Here is a 21,500-nt window from a genome sequence, read left to right on the forward strand (position 1 = left end):
TAACACAGCAGCTGAGTAAAGCAAGCCACATCTGGAAGAAAGGCAGAAGCAGTACAATAAAAATTCATAGTGATGTGGAGTTTGAGTTTCTGGAGATGTTACTGGCAATAGGCTGTCCCCACTCCCCCCACCCCCACCAAAAAAAAAATTAAAAAAAGAAACCAGGAGTGACGCTTTATGAGAAGGGTAAAGCATACTCACGAGAGCTACAGGAAGGTCCTACTGGACTGGTGGGAGGGGTGATTGGCAGAAGCCTAGGATCTATGAATGAAGTAAATGATGTTGTAGATGATGTACTGCTCTTTGAAGGTGTGCTTTCAGTGCACGGGGTCTACAACGAAAAACAAGAGCAGCTTCAGGAAGACAGTGCTAGGGGAGCAGACAGTGCATAGCAGTGCAGTGCCTCAGAGGTTCAGAAGCAATGGCACGTGGCATACTTAGACATGATGAACAGTCTTAAAGCAGTGGATACATGGTACAAATTCAGTGCTGGAAGAGGAGGCCTGAGCAGGGAGTTGTGTTGGGATGCTTAGCCAAGCACTGCCCTGAAATAACCAGTCCCCAAAAGAAGAGCACGTTGATCACTCCCTGCTGTCTCATCTGCAACAGGACATTGCCCAAATCTCTTTGCAGCAAGGAGGATGCTGTTGCTTCAAGTAAGGCAGTTTAGGACGTGGCCCCTGACAGAGCTGCTATCTGCCCCCAGCGACGCACCTCTCCCCAGCAGAGCCCTGCGCTCACAGCGGTGTTGAGTCCCTCTGGGGCTGCCGAGACGCGCTGCCCCGGGCCCTGCGCACTCCCACCTGACACCTGGGTGCACAAAAGCCAGGGACAATGAACAGAGGCAGACAAGCGCGCTGCACTGCTGACATGGCAGCTAAACGAGCAGAGGTACAAGACCTCCTAGCTTGTGTAAAAGGGGAGACAAAAAGGAAGGAAAGAAAACGGAGAAGAGAGATGGGGGCAAACAAGTGGAACAATAAAATCTGTTAGGGAGCTCAAGATTTCTTATCCATCCCCTCAATAGAACTTTTAAAGAAAAGAAGGGATTTGGTGAAAAAATCTCATCGTAAAAAGAGGCAGGACAGATGAAGTTAAAAGGCTCTCAATCTCGGGCTCCTAAGGGCTGGAAGAAAATGATGGGACAATTGATTCAGTCTGTAATTTATCTCTTACCTTATTCAGAGGTTTGTTCTGAGGTTCCTGGCTAGTCAGTGGCACTTTTGGTGGGTTTACAGAGGAGTCTGAAATTTGGCTTTGCAGGAGGAGATCTGGCAGAAGATAGTTCTGGTTGTTTATGCTCCAGAGGCCTTCTTGGGTGCTAGAAATTTGCTTCCCTAAAATCTGATCCTGCACATGAGAATATATAGTTAAACTCCACATTTAGCATACTTCCAATGCACTATGCAACTCCTGTTAATTAGGACAAATAATGAGCATAGGGGAGGGGTGCTCTGCATGATACATCATGTAGAGGCAAACCCTATGGAAAGATTAAAATAAAAAATTAAATAAAAAAGTGTGTGGCAAACACCCGAGCCATCGACACTGGCTCCCACCCCTGAACTGTTGTCCCACCCCTCCACAAATGTTCCTCCTCTACGCTACCTCAACCACAGGTAAAGAAGCAACTTCATCCTCAAAGACACTTTGAGACAGAATCAGATGACTTGTCCTAACCTTACAGATCTGACCTCTAGCTGCCATAGTCAGAAGTAGGTACCTATCAGTTCCGGACCTGCATTTCGTTCAAAGCCGCTTACCATTCCCTTCATTGCTACTTTCCATTTACTGAATTAGGAAACCTTCTTCTAGAATGATGACATTGAGCAGGATACAGTAACAGCATTTCCAGTACAATGATGTTTGGTACTGCAGACTTCCTTGCAGGATCCCACCAGCTTCAAGGAAATACTTGTAAACTACGTAAGGTGTGAGGCACCACACAAGCCCTCTCCCTGACAGGGCAAAATACGGAGTCAGAGGAACACACGGGTCGGTTTCTGGGAAAACATGGCTAGACGCTTTGAGAGGAAGACAGACGGGATGTGTAAAGTGAGCAGTGCCCCAGATGGAGAGGGCAGTGCAGAGGGATCTACCCCAGCTATGATCGGTCCGGCTACCTGAACACCATCAGCGCTGGAACGCAGAGAGTGACAGGAGCCAAGTGCTACACTAGAAAATTCCTCCTGAACTACACCAAAGCAAAAAGCACCACCGAACGTGAGCGGCTTCTGGCTGGTTGAATTCAAGGCAAGTCTGCACATTGTACTGACTTTGATAAACAGCCTGCTGAAATCAGATCAGCTTTTTTGAATGCTGGCCAAAATATGAAAAAAAAAGTAGATAATTCTAAATTAAAGACATTTGCCTTTTAAAAGCCAAGTAATTAACTAGAGATCAAATTAATGCTCTAAGTATTTCACATTTTAATTTAGATATAAAAAAACAAACCAAAACATAAGTGCTGGTATTTTAGATTAGGGAATCAAGCCAGTATGGGGCTTTTTTGTTCAGTTTTGAGTCAGATTCAGCTGAACTGAACCAACCCCCCATTTGTATCATTTGGGCAGTTTGGAACACCCTAACCACTTCACACCAGTTCATGCCGATGGGCCAAGGAAAGGGATGTTGGAAGAAGTCATGGAGACTCATGATGACAGGGGTTGGTTAAACAGAGGTGAGAGGAATGGACAGGAGTCTCCATGAGAAGGATGGAGAAGACTGGAAGGCATCAGAGAGATTTGTGAGGAGAGGTGACACTCATCTGTCTGTTCTCCCTCCCACATTGTCCACCCCAAACGCAACAGAAAATGTGACCTCCACACTTTTCCATCCTCCCTCATCCTCAGTCTGGGCCTCAAAGACCCCATCCTTCTCCTTTCCCTCAAGCAACCTATTTCCAATGCCCAGATATCAGGGGAAAGGGAAAGCACTGAGCTGGTTTTGCCACAAGAAAAATATTGGTTTTGCCCCGTTTATAATTCCTTCTGCAAAGCAGGGTCTTTTCTCCTTGAGGATGGTGGAACAAAGGTGAAGTGGGACTCCTTTCCCAGTCAAGAAGGATGCCACTCTGGTCTGAAGCTTAGAAATCACGTCAGACGTAAAGAAAACTCCCTTTTCCTCCTAGCCCTGCCACAGCTCACACAAGCAGCTCTGGGGAAAACACCAGTTTCACTGCAATTTATTTTCCCTACCTGTGAAAAAAGAGTGCACTCAGTAATACGTGAGAAGTGCTCTAACGCTGAGTGCACGTCTTATTACTGTGATTTTTTTTTGTTTTCAAAGAACATTGTTCTGCTTTTTCTGTCTTCATCTTTTCTGCACTAATATTCATCACAAGGGAAAATCCACATGACTTGAAGTCTCTACTAGAAACTACAGCTGGGAAGGAACCACAACATGACATATGAGAAGACACATATTTTTGCTAAGCCAGTAGGGAGAAAGGAATTGTTTTTCCCCCCTTCTGGTAATATTTTAAGTAGCAAGAGATAGTTCTTTTTAAATTGGAATAAAAAAGGTAAAGATATTTAAAAATAGCAGCAACACGTACCAACAATAATTAACAGTATTGCCTTTTGCAACCTGTCCAGTGCCTTCAAGAAATACCTTAACATCAGAAACTACCACCACATCAATAACAAGGACAAATAAAGAAGCACAATTTCACACGAAGCATAAAATCTGAAATTACGCGTATTTTCAAGGCTTATAGCTATAATTTGCAATGACAGAGGAGGACTTCAGAGTGAAAACGCTGCCGAGAAGACATGGATACAGCGTTTATCATGCACATTAATGATCTGACTCCCCACTACGGTACCCACCCCCTTACAAATGGCCAAATTACCTTCTGTTCTGCAGCGGTGCTTTGGGGTTTCAGTTCAATTCCATCTGGTACTCTCGTCCTTGAGAAATCTGCCACTCTGCTGCTTAGCAGTTGCCTGGTAACAAACTCCAATTAATGAACAGAACCACTTCAGGGGGAAAAAAAAAAGAGCCCAAAACCCAAAAAGCAAAGAATCCCACATATACACGTTCAAAAGTGCGCATAATTAACATTCACCAGTTACATTTAAAGATTCTTGTACAAAAGCAAGCTGATTAGTCTGTGGATGTGCCTGAACGGACTCGAGCCTGAGTATCACTCGCACACAGCAGGAAGCTCTCCCCACCTCGACGGAGAGCATCCCTTCGTCTCCTTGCATTTCACCCATCATTTTTCAGATGCCGCTAGCTCAGGCAAGTGAGAGCTGGTGCCTCAAGTTGTCATTTGAGAAGTGCCTACTTCAAAACTTCTCCTCTCTCCCCTCGTACACCACCCTGCTCCCCAGAGAAACGTCATCAGCTGCACTTGCAAGGGGGAGAGCCGCTGCTCTGCTATATACTGGTATCAGGGACCTCTCTGCCAGTGCCTACTGGGACAGGCTACACTGGAATTTCATACTGTGAATCAGTCCCTGAAACATGGACATCCTCACCTTACATACAAAGAAACAGAGAAAATGTTGCCCACTGCACAGAGACAGAAGGTGGCAAGAGCTGCTGGACTGGCTGGGACCAAAAGCCCACCTAGCCCAGTGCCCCGTCTTCAACAGTGACCAAAGCAGATACCTAAAGAAAGTAAGAACAAGGCAAGCACCTGTCGTGATATGCCCTGGCATACTATTGCTTCCTACACAACCAGCGCTGTCTTTGCGTTTTATACTTTTTCACCCACGTGGAACTGTCTCAAACTTCTGTCAGCGAGGCTCTGGCCCCATTTCTGTGCATTTCCACCCCACATTACTTATTTATTCCACTTATTTATATTCATTTATTTATTACTGCCATCCATTTAAGCCTATTACATTTTTGCCTCCTTTCCAGTAATTACAAAACTGGCTGGATTCCGGATGCTGCTGTGAAGGGCTCTACAGTGCTATGCCACAACTGGCAGGAGAGTGTGAGTGTAAGGGCTTTTTTTTTTTTTTTTTTTAAAATGTTTCCCAATGCGATAACAAAGAAGGTTCAGTGAGAGCTACCGGCTTAAGATGGTTGTGAAGGAGTAGAAGTTTTCGTAGGGTTTTTTGTTGTTTATTTTTTGGTTTCAGGGTCATCCCCCCCCTCCTATGGGAGGGGTAAATACTTGCATACTAAGCTTAGAAGGAATGGCAAGATATGGGGTAGGAACAATGGCGAGTGCAAGGACCTGTTCTCATCAGGAAGGCAAGCAGCAGCTGATCTTAAATGAAGTCAACCTGCCACTTATTAGGGGGAGAAAGTAATTCCTAGCCAAGCACACACCTGCACCCACCTTGTTCCAATTTTGGTAAGGAACAGCATATAAGGAGCAGAGAGAGGAAACTGAGCTATACAAAATGAGCCCCAAGAAACTCAGTGTTTTAGGGGGACTGTGAATGCTGCAGGCATCGGAGGAGGAAGCACTCGCAAGAGAGTAGGAGAAATTAGCATCAATGGAATAGAAACGCTATACAAGCAGGTCAGACGCTGGATCACATACACTGACATCCTTTCTTTAAAATAAAAACCTGCTGCGTGTGAGGAAGAATTCTGTCTCATCTTACTGAAAAGAAAAGCAAGACCAAAAGTTGTTTTACTGGTGAAAGACAACTGCCCTTAGTCTCGCTTCCTCAGAAATGAGCCTTCTCGGGGTGGTTACCAGGATTCGTCCAAGAGAGTATGAAGCTCCTTCTCTTGCCTATGTGCATGTCCCAAGCCTAGTCCCACCGGGCACCTCCATGACAGCTGGAGCGTGGACATCAAAAGCTGTTCCACAGCCCAGGCAAAAACAGGGAAGCACAGCTTATTTTCAATAGCTGACTAAAACTTGGTCCAAGGTGTCTCAGCCAAAGCCCACACAGAAACACCCCTACAGACTGCAAGGGGCTTCAGATCCTGTGTTCACAAGCTTTAGAGAGCAAGAAAAACAAAAACCTTCACTTTATCCAGAATATGCAAAGTTTCAATGCTGGCTGCTGCTTTCACTTTGATCGCTATCCTTTTTGCTATTTACTTGGTAGTAATCAGGATATATTTCCCAAAGCATCTATCTTTTAATATAAATGACATTCAGCCGAGGTGAATGTCAATAGACTTTGTTAATAGACAAGATTGTACTTTTGATTTTACAGGAGTTCTTGTGGTGGTTGTGTGCATAGGAAGGCAAACCTGACAGGGATCATCTTGCTAATTCCACTTCTCCAGAGGACTGGAGGATCTCACACACAGAGGAGATGCAAATAACACATGCAGATTTCCAAAGGCAGCGATACCACTCCTTCAAACCATTACAGCATGCAAGGATCACAGCAATCTAACACTTACACAGCAAAGTCATTGCTACAGGGCAAATCCGTATTTTTATGTAGAGTCTTTCTGAGGTCTAGGATGAATTCTATGACCTAGAGTGAATAAAACTTTTTACAGATCAGAAATAGGTGGTTTGGAAGAGGAGCAGTAAGACAATAAAGGCATTACAGTAAAAAGACAGCTCTTGCAGGTGCACTGAACAAGCTACAAGATTTTTAACATTTTCCCTCCTCATCCCTCAGCTTTGAAAATGAGCTTCAGAAATACAAATCAGGAGCATATGCAGGCACAAAAACTCTACCTTCTTCAGAGCAGCACAGGGGAAAGGACTGGTACCAGGGCAACACAATAGCTTGCCAACAGTGCTACAAATCTGTGCATCTCTTCCCGAAGACTGACAAAACTGCATGTGCAATTATGTCAGAAGAGCAAGAGCCCCAACCTCAGAAAGCTCTGTGGCCCTGTGATGCACTTCAAAGTACATCCTAGAACTTGAATTAAACGGAACTCTCTTTGCAAGAAAATTATTGGTTTCATTCATCAATACTAAAAAAATAATTCTGTGTGCTGTTCCAAACAGCAGGGCAGGCCAAATGATGCCCCGACTCTCTCTCACTTGGGCTAGCAAGCTATTCGCGCTCCATTATTTCTCAGCAGAATGAACATTTTGCATGACAGGTAAAACACCACAAGATGTCAGTCACAAAAGCAGCAAGAGAAACTGGAAAGCTAGAGAGAAACCGTTCAGGTGAGATCAGCTTGGTACAAGCCACAGCATCGTCTGGCAACCATAGCAATTGTGCAAACTAACAATATTAAAAATAGAGCAAGTTTTAAAAAAACTAATCCTGCTTACACTATCTCCCCTTTACAAACAGCCCTGGTGAAGGAATCAGCTTTTTAGTGGTAATTATTTCTCCCGGAATGAACAGACTATCTGAATACAAGGGTGACGTTTGCCTTACTTTTTTCACTGTAACCTGTATTTAGCGTGAAGGTGTACAGTTCTCTTTCCTTCTTCTTTTTTCTTTCAAAAATTCCATTTAAACATAGATCAATGTGAAGTAATCTCTGTAAAAGCACTACCTATTGATATTCAGTTAAAACGAGACGTTTCCTCATTGTCCCAGGGCAGCAAGTCATCAAAGCTTACTACACTGCGTACATCTGACGGAGCAAACATTTACCCCTGGGAGTTCATTATAGTGTAATTACAACTGACCTAAATGACTGACAGTGACTTCAGAGAGGAGGAAGTATTTATGTATGCCAACTTTTTCCAGATGTTTAGAAGTCTGTAATAAAAAGGAAGGAAAAAAAATAACAGTAATAATAATAAAGCCAACCTTGTGTGGTTCATATCATCTTCATCGCTGCTGCTGACTTCGTCACTTGATGAGGAATAGTCTGCTGCTTTTAAGAATGAGTTGGCACCATCCTTCCCCTTGGCGAAGGAGCCTGGATTCTGATTAAAGAAAACTCAGTTGATTTTTTTTTTCTTAAGGAAGAACCCATTGCTAAATAGTATGTGCAGTAATTTCCTGTCCCAGCAAATCTAGTTGTTGTCACTTCCACACCAAAAAAGCTTTACTAGGAAGCTGATGCTTTTGTTGGTCCCTCACAAGCGGGTATTTCACATAGGAAAGTAACCTAAGCCAAACCACCTGATTCTTCTAAAAGTTGAAAAGTGACTAGCTTTAGTCGGTACGTTATTTCGAATCTCAAACATTCACGATTCAATCCTCGCACTTTGCAGCAGCACAGAAATACTTCCTTTTTTGCACAAGAAAAGGAGAGCCCTGCACTGGGACTAAAGGCTTACGCTGGCTTGAGTTTCCTCCCAGCCCCGGCCCGTACCGAGGCTGAGCACCGGCTGCGCCTGCGCAGGCTGCGTACGAAGCCCCTCTGGGCTGGAAAGGCAGAACCGACACAGCATGGCTCACACCCCCAGGGCACTCGGACACCCCAGACCGACGGGCCTCCCACGCTATTGGCAATGGCCTAAACACAGAGTCGTCTTCCAACCGCCGGTCCCTGCCGAGCCAGGAGGGGTTGGGGGCTCTGGCAAGCTGCAGCTGCCCAGGCCTGCCTGCGAAGTTTTAAAAGGCCAAGCCCCCCACGTACGAGCTCTTTTGTACGGCACCGTGAGCTCCAGTCGTCTGACAGGCATTCACCCCCGGCCCCAACCACCACCAAAGAAAAGAAATGCCTCCGTAAATGAGATAGAAGCCGCCATTATCCTTTCCATCCGCGGCACATCAGCAGAGAGCCAGGAGAGCCCCGAGCGTGTCCCAGGCTGGTGGTGCGTATTCCAGGCCGTTACGCACTGGATACCTGCACAAGCCACGGGCACGGTCTTGACTTCTGGGTTGCATGACAACTGATCAACGGCTTCCTGAAATATTGAAGACATATCCTTCGTTCCTAAAGATTTATGATCAGACAGGTTGAGGAAAACTGAACTCTCTGCTGACGACCTGAGCTGGACGCGAGTCAGACCTGGACTGAAAGCCGATGAGACACGCCGGCGCAGCGGTAAGCTCGCACCAGCCCCACACGGCCCCTCACGGGGACTCATCATTTGCTTGAGCAAACTCAAGCGCCAACAGAGGAGCTACCTGCACAGAGACATTTGAGACATACCCTCAGTGAAAACTATGAGCAAATAAAAAATATCAGTGGATGTAAAATAACCTACTACAATCTGGCCTGGATGAGAAACTTTTTCAGACTTCTTATGCAGCTGCAAGAGGTTCTGCGACAAAGCGTTCTCTGCCTTGGCCGGTCCTGGATTCTCTGGGGGAGGGGAAAAAAAAAAGTTCCTTTTTTAAAATACATGTGCAGCAGAGCGAGAGATGGGACCAGTAAGACAAGCACATATAGCTACCACCCAAAGCAGACACCAGCCTCTGCTGACAAACTTCTTTTTTTCTCTTTGTTGCAAAGCAAAATCTTTCTGCTTGTTTCCCAGTGGTTCTGGACGCCACAATATTATGTATATAAATTGATACTGGTGCAGTTTAATGCTGCAAGAGTGAGACAAGCAGACCAAAACCTTGGCAATATACTCCCACTGCACACCAGCAACAGTTCCACGGATTGGAAGGCACCTTGCAAGGGAAAAGGGTGAGGGCATGCTAATCCCTTCCTCTGATCCTCTTCTTGAGGGGAGACAGCTCATCATATCACCAGCTGCTGGCCATATTCCAGCAGTAAAGGTGCCACCCAGCTATACTCCTGTGACTGCAAACAGGGGGGCAGGGAGAGGATATGGGATACAGCCTGGGCCCCTGATGCACACTTTCATGAGCTAACAGATGTGGTGTCAAGATTTGGCCTTCATAAAACTGGTAGACAAAAACAGTCTGAAGGGTCTGATTCTTTAAACCCAGCTGGGCTGAGGGCAAACAGCTGCACTGAACTCCACTCATGAGCATGAAGTCAAGCTAAAAGCAGAAGAGGATTCACCACTTCCCACGGCGACACAGGGAGAACCATTTTCCAGCTTCCCTTGGGGCATGCAGTGTCACTTCTCAGCTCTCACTTCCACTCCACACGGTGGGCAAGTAGGTCACAACAGCCCTCGTTTTTGCAGAGAGAGCTGGCCCCCACCGCGGGCCAACTCGGCGTCAGGCATGACACTCTGCCCAAGATCAGGTACGGGTAGCAAGGAAGCTGCGGCACTATGCTTCGCTCCCACCAGGTAGCATGGGGACCTACATTTGCCACCATGCTTGCACAGCTATTGAATACCCAAGCAAAAAAGACTAGAGGAGCCAGAGTCCATCTGCATGTGCCGATGCCACGTTAGGAGGGACGCTTGTAAGTAATTAAGCGAATCTTCCCTTTCAGTGACTCCGCTGCCCACAAAGCTACCTGGGAAAAGCAAAAGCAGCCTTGGAGAGATGCTGTTTTCTGCATACAACTCCTGACACAAGTGAAGGGAGGGAAAGCAGATGTGCCCTCTCCCTGCCACTGGGACACACCAGCCAGCTCAACGTCTACCTCGTTCAGCAATTTCTCCCATGACTATCCCACTGCTGCCAACAGGACTGCTTGAAAGTTAAGGCGGGAGAGTTCAAGCTCACACAAATTAGGATTTGTATTTGGTAATTTAAATATAGTTTTGTCACAATGGCTTCATATATTCATGCATTTTGCAAAGCTTTTAAAATTCAGAATTCCTTATTGGTCAATGAGTACCTAAGCAACTCAGCAGAATTATTAGCTTTAAAGTATTTATAGCCCTTTCCTGCCCAATTCATTATCCCTGTGGGTTTGGGAAAGCAACAAACTCTTTCTGGAACACCATATGCCAAAACTAGCTGAAATTTCATGACACTTAAGAACCCAAGGAGACAGTTTAAACCACAAGGAAGGTTTTCTATTCTTTCCATTGCTGGTGAGGTTTTCATTTCCCCATGCCAAAATAGCACAGGAGTTACACATCATGCAGACATTGCGAAGTTGAGTTGGGCTGTTGTACGTTGTTCATCTCTCCGCTGTTACTCCAACATAAAATGACATAAGAGCAAAATGAAACAAAACCCAAGCAGTTTAAAGTGTGCTTTGGATTCCTCTTGAAGCAAAGCCTCCTATTCTATGTACTTAGTGAAAGCAAACCTGGCTCGATTGCGTAAGTGTAATAATAAGCAAATTATTCTTAATTTATCAAGGTCTTGCAAATTGACAATGCGAGCCTCAGTTTAAAAATAAATTACCTCAGCAGCTCACTGGTGTGGTTTCAGAATATTTTTAGCATCCACCCTGCTTCAAATTGGACATGATTCCCCAGGTCCCCCATCTTTAGTAGTCAACCTGGATGCAAAGTGTTGTAACACACCACTGCTTTGCAGGGAGCTACACAAGAAACTGCCGTTTAGTTGACCAGAAAAGCCCATGTGAATAACTAGAGGAACAAAGCTGCCAGCATTGGCCAGAATCTCAGGTTATGTGTCAGGAACCAGAGTCTGTACTGCAAAAAATCTGCACAACCATGAGCAAGCCCACAGTGTTCCTACACGGCTACCAGTGATACCAAGGTAGCTTACAAAGTTGCACTTTGTTTAAACTGGATGAAGCTGTTTCTACCTTTTAACTTCTTTTGCCTATTTTTTTTCAGTTCCACTATCTTTCTGCAAATAAAAGAGTATTGGAGGAATGTTTCATAAAGTGCTGTACAAGTCTTATGCTTCCTTCAGCCAGTACGTTATTAGAGTGCAGAAATATTAGTGTACAGCGACTGCTCATCTGTATCATCTTATCAGTGAGCAAGGCAAAAAAGCAGCATACGGTTATGCAGAAAAATGCCAATGGGTGAACATTAGTATTGAATTATATCTGTATGTCTGTAATATTGTCTCTGCTGAGTTTCTATGATGTCAATAAGTGCAACAGAGCTTACTTTTTTCAGTTCTTAATTGCGGCAATTCAAATTTTCTATATGGAAATATGTTCACAGTCACTTTTTGACTCAAAAGAGATAGTGTTTATATTTTAGGAATGTGGAACCATAAAAACCAGAGGGCTTTCAAAAGCCTGTCGCCAGAAGACATGCTCAAAAAAAAAAAAAAAAAAATCTCCCATTTGCAATGCAGCACTTGACACCCCGCAGAAGCCTGTTTCAAATGATAGGAATTTTGCACATTTTGACTGATAAATATTTGACTTAGGAATCACCTGAGGTCGACCAGCTGCTCTGATGTGATCCCCTCTCCCACTGCTTGTTGCCAGGAGTGCTGCTGCTGCTGTTTAGCTTCAGAGCATGTCCCCCGAGGGATGACTGATGAGTGTTACTAAACAGAAAGACAAAAAGCAGATCAGACTATCTTGCACGCAGGAACACAGACTGGAACAGACCTCTGAGGCGACTGAATCGAGATCCCTGCTGTGTGATATAACGCTCCTGATAAACAAAAATTTGATATTCATTGCTGCTCCAAGCAGGGCCACCCAGTAATGAGAGAAGATGATGGTGGGGACAGTCTCCTCTGGGCAGTCATTCTGGAAGATTACAGAGATTCCCAAGCCATTACAAAATATCCTGCTCTATGTAATTCTCCCTTGGCCTCTTCACATCTGCATCACTCCTGATTCCAAAATCGCATGGCCTTTACAAATAGCAAAACCTGCTCCAGTACCCTCCTAAAGATACATCATCACCCATTTACCAACAGAGAAAGGAACGCATTGGACAGTAAAACAAGCTGCCAAGCTTGCGAAGTAGAACAGTGGCTCACCCAGAAGCCCAGGCTCAGAAGCCACTGGCTTGTTAACGTTGTCATTTACTTACATGTTTCTTTTCTGTTTTGCCTCCTATAATTCCTAAGTAGAGAGCATTCAGGGCTTGACTTCACTTGAAAGTTATTTCAGATGATGTTTCTGACTCTGGCTCATCAGAAATGCTGCACGTTATTTTGTTATGTCAGCTAAATCTATTTCCCTTTCAAAACTCTCCAAGCCTAGTTTCTCACAGCATTATGTTCCCTGATTAGACATCCAGCGGGGGCTGTCCTTTACTGCTGAGCTCTCTGTATCCTTGGTCTTTTCTCCTGGGATATGAAAAAAGTACACTAGCCTTAAGGGCAGACTGCCAAAACAGTCAAGATACATCTACAGACAGCCTGTTCAAGCTGCTACCAGGCAAAACAAAGAGACAGGCACAAGTTCCACAGTTGTAAGTGCCTATACAGGGGGTTGGGGCCAGAGTATCCAGGCACTCAACTCCCCTTTGGAAACCAACGGCGCCGGCGCTGATGTAGAGCATTTGCAAGAGCATCCAGGCAGCCCTGAGCAGCACCACTCCCACCTGCCATCAGTGCCAACCCGCTTGGCTCTCAAATGACCTGCGCCTTCAGCGGCCATTTACGTGAAGGGAAAGTAAAGCATCACCAAATCACGAGTTCAATGACTGCACAACACACTGCCCGTTACCTGGGAAGCGGATGCACAACTTGCACGCAACCCACTCGGGCATGCCAAACAGGCTGAACAAAATTAAACAATCATTGCAAGAATTACTACAGATGGAACAGCCCTTAAATATTAAAAATACTGTTTTCCAGCAGAAGACAGAACTAAAAGGAGGAGGAGATCTACAAGAGGCTTGTTTCGCTGTAAATCAGTTCTGTGAATCATTAAAAGGAAACTGGCTTAGACACTTCCTTCAGGTTTAAGATCAGGAAGTTTGGTTAGTTATTTTTGTGTACAAACTGACTCAAAAGACAAAGTAATTGTAACTGCTATTAAATGAGGTATGAACGCATGTCAGTTTTGTTGATACTTGAGGTTATGGCTTTGTTCTTAATAAATTTGCTTTAGTTTTCCTATTGACAATAAATCAGCATTAGTATAAGCATAACATGCTTAAGAGCTTACCTTGAAATGCATCTCTGATGGCCAGGCTGATCCCTGCTGTAAAATTTAGAGGTTGTCCTTTCTGGAACCTTAAGGATTTAATCAAATATTTTAAGTTTGCTACTGATATTTTAGACTCAGTTGATAAATCTAATGCTTACCCTGTATCAGTGCAAAAATAAAACTAACCAACATAAATAACGCTTCAGTGGGACCCGTGGAGAGGTCTTCCATGATACCAACACTAGAAGATGCAAGTCAGCAGCAGGTGCTTCCAATTTGCTCCAAGCCTGTGCTATCAGGTGGTTTGCACCTTTTCTTAAGAGTCAGCATTATCCTTAGTCAATATTTAAAGCAGACAGGGAAACACATCTACAGTCACTTAATGCAGCTTTCCCTAGGTGGTGGGTTAGCTTACGTAAAGGGCAGGGGGAAGAGAGACACTCCCCCACAACTGCAAAGTAATAAAATGAATACACGCACACATGCACATATGCATCCCCACACAAGTATTCTTGTACTTGTTCTTAAGAATTCTGCTAAAAAGAGAAATACACCATCACCTGAATTATACAAACTAAGGAGCTTTTCTGCAGCAAGCCAGATCTTTCACAGAAAGGGCAGCTACAAATACTTGGTCTAACAAAAGAAGCGTATCTGCGTTCGCAGATCCCGCAGGTATTCTATACATACACATCAACTCGGAACACTGACCTGCTTATGAATTCTTACCTTCTTTCTAGATTACTGAGACCCAGTAAATGTACAAGCAATGAGATTTTCACTGCGTTTCATGAAGTCCAGGGGATGGATACCACACAGCACAGAGGAACCGCGTGGAATGCTACTAAGCACTGACAGGGCCAAACACCCTGCGTTTCACGTACCTTTGGGGGTTGTTCTTCGTTTTGGCTCACGCTCCAGAACACGTCATCCTGCACAGGGCTGAGTGGTGTCGTCACCATATCTGACAGTGAACTGCTGTGGTACACATCCTTACTAGCCCGGAAATTTTCACACTTGAAACAAATGAAATACATGTTGAATTGCACTTCCTTGCCTATGCAACAGGCCCCAGTCTCAATAGACATTAATGATTCTGTTTGCGAGATCAAATTTTTAGTAAATGTACAAGGAGTATTGCGTTTGGATATAGCCCTACTCACCTTGTTCACTGTGAAGTTACTCATTTCCAGCGTATCAGCACGCTAGGCACAAATATTTCAAGGTGAAGAGTACAATAAAAAGAAATAATATGTACAGCATAGATGTTTTTACATCTCCCCTTCTTAATTCTATGGAGAAGCTAATAGGTCGTTTGCAACGCACAGTGACTAGTTAACTGGGTGATGCAAAAATTACTGTTGAGTAAGTGTATTTCATTCAGACCTTAACAATGCTTCCATTTCAGAATTTAGATAGTATAAGCACCGGGGGAATCCACCACCCCTAGGTTAGACATTGACTTCTAAACCAGCCTTTGCAAGCCCACCATCAGCCTAGAGTCAATGCAGACAAACTGCCAGCTGGAAGCACTTTCAACTCTCCAGTGCTTATGAGGGTGCCTTGGCCCTCCTCTGTAACAGACTTTTCAATTACTTGAAAAAAATTGAACTTGAGAATGCAGTAAAAAACAAATAAGAAACTATGCTTAGATGACACCTCATGGGTAGTCATGTCCAGGTGCTCCCATTGCGACTGCCTGTGTTTAGAAGATATTTTCAAAGGTATCCAATTAGAGCATTAGGACAACAAATGCCCTAATTGGGGCGGGGGGGAAGCAATCAAACCATTTCCTTACAAAATCTTCATTCCAAGGGAACAAGAAGTAAGCAGTGTAAAACTTATGCTAAAATACTCAAAATTTGGTCCTCTGATTCTTTCTACATTTGAAAGAAGGGGGGGTAGGCGGTGGGGGTGGGGAAGAAGAGAAACGAAGGAAGGGTCCCTTAAATTCTACACACTAAAGATCTATTTACACCGGTGTCTTCCAAAGGGCAAGAAAGGCAGAGAGCTAAAAATGTCAACTGAATGTACTGATCCTCCCTGAAATGAGAAATCCTCTTGGACACAAGACCAAGACAGAACACACGGAATCATGGAACAGTTTGGGTTGGAAGGGACCTTTTAAGACCATCTAGTCCAACCCCCCTGCAGTGACCAGCGACATCTTCAACTAGAGCAGGTTGCTCAGAGCCCCGTCCAACCTGACCTTGAATGTTTCCAGGGATGGGGCATCTACCATCTCTGGGCAACCTGTGCCAGTAAACGCTGCGTGAGTTGGGCCTGTCTTGACGGATTGCTATGCTAGAACCAGTTTGATGATACAGAAAAAGAGAAATGCCTGCAGCTATACCACTTTGTGCTTTATCTTGTCAGACCACCCATGCAAAGCAGGACTGGTGCTCTCCAGAGACACCCGCAGCTGGCAGGAACACCACAGGTTGATGTCCTTCCCACACTGGGAGGGAGCCCATGCCCCACCCAGCATGCTAACATGCCTCTGCTGGAAGGCACCTCGTTCCCAAATGCATGGTAAGACCAGCATCCCCACCACTTGCAGGCCTAAGAAAGAGGCTGGCAATTTTTGTCCAAGTCAAAGTTCAAACTCATCTCCCAGTTGAGTTACTACAACTCAGATCAGAGGCAGCTGCAGTTCAATTTCCCCAAAGAATGACTCAGACAAATATTTTATTGATTTATCAGTCTGTAAAATTCTCCAGTTGCCCAGTCTTAAAAAGTAAAACACAGTAACTGAGAACTGCGCACAACTTTTCAATAATATAATATGATTATGAACTCCCTATAACTCTACAAGACTAATTATTTCATGGGAACAATGTTCAAAAATCACTTAAATATTGACAGGTAGTAATTCTAAAGCTAGCTAAAAATGACAAACATCCATTCAAATGTCCCGTCACAACTTCCCAGACCAGCATGGCAAAGTCAACAGTCCCGAGAAGCTCACCTAGTTAAATATTCAGGTGCTTTTTCTGCCTTTTTGGGACAATATGTTTTGTTGACTCCCTTTGCAGAGAATAGCTTTTTCAGCAGTTATAACATCTTATAACCCATGTCCTTTCATTTTGTCAAAATTACTTTTTTGTCCAACATGATTGTCACTAATAATAGTTTTTAGTTAACCAGAATTATTTCAACAGCAAAGTGTTCCCCTGAAATGATTCATCGTGGGTGTAGGAATAGGTTTTATAAAAGTGTATTATTATCAGAATGTAGGAAGATTTTTTTTTCCTTGCCACTTTTTCAACAAGATACTTACATTTCTTCCTAAATTCCAGCTTTTGAGTCCTGAAGACTGCCAGAAAGCTATTTGTGCTTAAAAGCAGTGATGAGCTTTGCTGAATCATTATATAAGTGGATGAATCCACACTCTGCAGATGGCTCCCACATACCTTCTTTGGGCAGAGAGAGACCAGTACACTGGTTCTGTGTAAAGCCAGGAAGTGATGCCTGCTTTTGGGTTGACTTCTGTAGGACCTACAAGACCTTGCAGTTCCACAGCAAGCCCAAAATGTCTCGTATAACCCCAAAAATCATAGTGCTTGATATTCCCCTTAAATTTTACAGATAAAATAATTTGTACGGGGGACTTTTTTTTTTTTCAGAAAAAAGCACCTGATTCTAAGCTACTCAGACTTGAGCCTTAAATTGTTTTTACTGTAAGTAATACTGAAAGAACAGCAGCTCCTCTCATGCACGGAAAGCACTGGCATACAAAGTGTTACCTACTATGTGTCTTCAAACCATAAAGGCACACCTAACAGTGCTAAGGAAAAGGATCCTTTGCTCCCTGAAATTATAACATAAGGCGATATAGTACAAAAATTACTAGAGTTAGTTTAAAAAGATTTAAGAGCAAGAAGTTTTGAACAGACAGGCTACACTGCTGTTTGGAGGATGCCTCACTTAGTAATTTGAACTGAATCTACATACAGGGGGCAGATAAGTGTTATAACATATGGCGATATAGTACAAAGATTAATTACTAGAGTTAGTTTAAAAAGATTTAAGAGCAAGAAGTTTTGAACAGACAGGCTACACTGCTGTTTGGAGGATGCCTCACTTAGTAATTTGAACTGAATCTACATACAGGGGGCAGATAAGTGTAATTGTTGTTACAAAACAGCATAAGAAAATGGATTTTCTTAAGCTTCTGAGCAGATTTGCTCTGGGATACTGGATCAATCCATGACCTAACGCACAGCTACTTCAAATGTTGTTAGCTTTCTTGTTCTGTTTCAGCCACATTACTCCAGACAATAGAGGAGATCTCTCTCGCCAATCCTACAGGAAAACCACAAAGTCGATTAAAAAATGGAGTTCATTTCAGATGTGAGCTAAATTCCTCCACTGGTCAGGCAGCAGGAGACGCTGGGCAGAGAAACAGACTCAGGGACTTTGTTCAAGAAGTCTCTGTGAAATTCTGCAGGCAGCCCAAAACGGCTCATCCCACATCATCACAGAGCGCCAGATCTGCTACTGCACTGCAGCAAACACAAAGCAGGTACAAAACAGGTGGAGATGGTACACTCTGATCTGGTAATATCTTACATTTCCCTTACCAGGCAGATAGGATACAAGACACTGAGAAATCATGCTCCCTGCACCTCGGGGGCTGTGTTAAGATTTCCAGTGAAATAATTATGAGAGAGATCTAGGAAACCAGGATGTGCCACAAAATCTCACAGATGATGATCGCTTAAAATAAGAAGTAGTTTTTGTCTGAGCAGAGCAGTGATGACAGATGATCCCTCTCTGACAAACCTGGCTGGAAGTTCTTCAGCACAGACATCTGTGATGAATTCAGCTTGCATTTTAACTCTGCAGTTCACTTTTATTTTAAATCAACAAGGTAACCACGTATCGAACTTCACAAGTATATCGCTGTGAGTCTTTTAATCTCCAGGTGACTAACTGGCCCATCACTCATATTGCCTTAACACTTCATCCAGTTAATGCAGGCAGCATATCCAACATGCCGCTATTAGCGTCAGCAGCTGCTGCCAACCAGCAAAAGGGAACACAGCCCTTCAGAAGATTTATAAGTTGCCCATTGAAGTTCATCTGGTCTCCGTGCTAACATAGGAGGTAGGAGTACAGATTGGCTTCTCCCTGTCCACAGGGTCTCTGTCAGTTGGAGCACTGACATGTCAGCGGGTAACAGGGCAGCTAGCAGCGGGGAATCAAATCACACGGTAACAACTGTATAGCACTTGCTGCTATTATCCTTGAGTAACACCATCACTTTAAACAGCATAAAATTTTTACAGTGTAGTTTCCATCAAGGAATGTGGAAGAGGTTGGTAAATACTGCTTTGTTCCTCATCACTCCCCTCCGCAGCTGGGAAAGGTACTACCAAATAGAGAAGCATGGGCAGGCTACAAAGGAATGAAGTGACTTGTCCTAGGTGATGCAGCCAGTCTAGGACGTAGTTCCTTTCGTCCCAGGAGTGGCACTTTAACAGGGCAGGACTATCCTCTGTACAGCCACTGTGCTCCTGCAGATGCTCTGCAATCCACTACGGACTCTCCCACTTCTGTTGCAAGGCTGAAATATTCGCCTCAAGGAAGCTGACAGCCTCTACCCAAGGCTAAGATACAAATGTCCTTCTTGTAGACCTTGCAACAGCTCTCCAGGGATTTGATGCTACAAGCCAGGCCATCAACTCAGCCCGGTTACAATACTTGTGTCTTGAAATGACAAACAGGTCCTGGAGAAAAGGATGTGAGAAGATACACGAATATTTTCCCAAGTAAAAGCGATCAGGTGAAACAGGGCCTTTCCTCTCCCAACTATGTCTACGGTGATTTTTCCATCATCACCAAACAGCAATCTGAACAGGGAGGCTTTGACCTACAGACGCTAACAGCCAGCTATTATCTGCCTCCCCCAGACACGTGCCAGGGCAGAAGGCCAGGGGAGACCTGAGCCAGGGAGCCTGATCCACGAGGGACCTTGGGGAAGGAAGAGCTATGGAGTGGTTTTTGAAGCACAGCCTGAGAAAAAGGCAGAACATGAGAATGGTGCGATGAGGAGGGCTGACTCAGAACATGTTGAGCTTGACATGGCCAGTACAGGAGCTGCTAACAAGGGCATGACTTTTAAGGCACTTCCATATCTTGCTTTTTAAGGCACTGTCTGTATCCTGCTGGGGAACTTCAACCACCCTGACATCTGCTGGAAAAGTAGCACAGCAAGCTGTAGGCAATCCAGGAGACTCCTAGAGTGTCTGGAGGATAACTTCCTGTGCCAGACAAGTGAGCTAATCGGTGATGTCAGGATTGGCGGTAGCCTGGGCTGCAGTGATCATGCACTGGTGGAGTTCACAGACCTGAGGGATATGGGGCAGGCAAAGAGCAAAGTTAGGACCCTGAATTTTAGAAAATCAAAATTCCAGCTCTTCAAGAAATTAACCAATAGGACTCCCTGGGAAACTGCCCTCAGGGACAAGGGAGCAGAACAGAGCTGGCAGGCGTTTAAGGATGCTTTCCACAGAGCGCAAGAGCTCTTGATCCCCAGGTGTAAGAAATCAGGAAAGGAAGGCAAGAGACCAGCATGGCTGAGTCGAGACCTGCTGGGCAGACTAAAGGGCAAGAAGGAAATGCACAGGCAGAGGAAGCAGGGACAGGGATCCTGGCAAGACTACAGGGATACTGCCCGGTTGTGTAGGGGTGAGGTCAAGAGGCCCAAGGCATGGCTGGAGCTGAACTTGGTGAGGGATGCAAAGAATAACAAGAAAGGCTTCTACAGGTATGTCAGCCAGAAAAGGAAGGTCAAAGAAAGCGTACCCGCCCTGATGAACGTGACTAGCAAACTGGTAACAACAGACAAGAAGGCTGAGGTACTGGCAACCTCTCTTCCCACACCTCTCTAGTAGATGGACCACAAGATGGAGACTGGGGGAGCAAAGTCCCTCCCATTGTAAGAGAAGATCAGATTCATGACCTTCAGAGCAACCTGAACGTGCACAAGTCTATGGGACTTGATGAGATGCATCCCAGTGTCCTCAGGGAATTGGCTGATGTAGTTGCCAAGCCACTCCATGATATTTGAAAAATCACGGCAGTCAGGTGAAGTCCCTGGAGACTGGAAAAAGGGAAACACTGCACCCATTTTTAAAAAGGGTAGCAAGGAGGACCCTGGGAACTACCAACCTGTCAGCCTCACCTCTGTGCCTGGGAAGATCATGGGGCAGATCCTCCTAAGAAGCTATGCTAAGGCACACTGGAGGACAGGGAAGAGATTAGAGACAGTCAGCATGGCTTCACCAAAGGCAAGTCCTGCCTGACCAACCTAGTGGCCTTCTATGATGGAGTGTCCGCATCAGTGGACAAGGGAAGAGCTATAGATGTAGACTGTCTGGACTTCTGTAAGGTCTTTAACATAGTCCCCCACAACATCCTTCTGTCTAACTTAGATATAGATTTGATGGGTGGATTGTTCGGTGGATGAGGAATTGGCTGGATGGTCACATATAGAGAGCAATGGTCAACAGCTCAGTGTCTGGATGGAGAACAGTGACAAGTTGTGTCCCTCAGGGGTCCGTATTGGGACCAGTACTGTTTAACAACTTCATCAATGACATAAAGGGATCAAGTGCACTCCTAGCAAGTTTTTAGATGACACCAAGCTGAGTGGTGCAGTTGACACACCTGACGGACAGGATGCCATCCAGAGGGATCTGGACAAGCTCAAGGAGTGGGCCCAGGTGAACCCCATGAGGTTCAACAAGGTCAAGTGCAGGGTCCTGCACCCAGGTCGGGGCAACCCCCAGTATCAGCACAGGCTGGGGGTGAAGGGATGG

The 21,500-nt window shown here is 44.8% G+C and overlaps 1 protein-coding gene across 1 annotated transcript in view; it reads right to left on the minus strand.

The window, feature by feature from the left end:
* LOC104616778 (mitogen-activated protein kinase kinase kinase kinase 4-like) overlaps positions 1-21,500 on the minus strand; it is a gene marked incomplete at its 5' end in the record, with an annotated part of 54,752 nt that overhangs the window by 19,934 nt on the left and 13,318 nt on the right. The window contains 8 exons of the mRNA XM_010281898.1: positions 202-331; positions 1,177-1,350; positions 3,854-3,947; positions 7,662-7,780; positions 9,014-9,111; positions 11,995-12,110; positions 13,693-13,760; positions 14,559-14,690. Coding sequence (XP_010280200.1) covers positions 202-331; positions 1,177-1,350; positions 3,854-3,947; positions 7,662-7,780; positions 9,014-9,111; positions 11,995-12,110; positions 13,693-13,760; positions 14,559-14,690 — 931 coding nt within the window. The remainder of the gene's footprint in view (positions 1-201; positions 332-1,176; positions 1,351-3,853; positions 3,948-7,661; positions 7,781-9,013; positions 9,112-11,994; positions 12,111-13,692; positions 13,761-14,558; positions 14,691-21,500) is intronic.

Source organism: Phaethon lepturus, unplaced genomic scaffold, assembly GCF_000687285.1.
Source record: "Phaethon lepturus isolate BGI_N335 unplaced genomic scaffold, ASM68728v1 scaffold14662, whole genome shotgun sequence".
In the NCBI taxonomy this organism is placed as follows: domain Eukaryota; kingdom Metazoa; phylum Chordata; class Aves; order Phaethontiformes; family Phaethontidae; genus Phaethon; species Phaethon lepturus.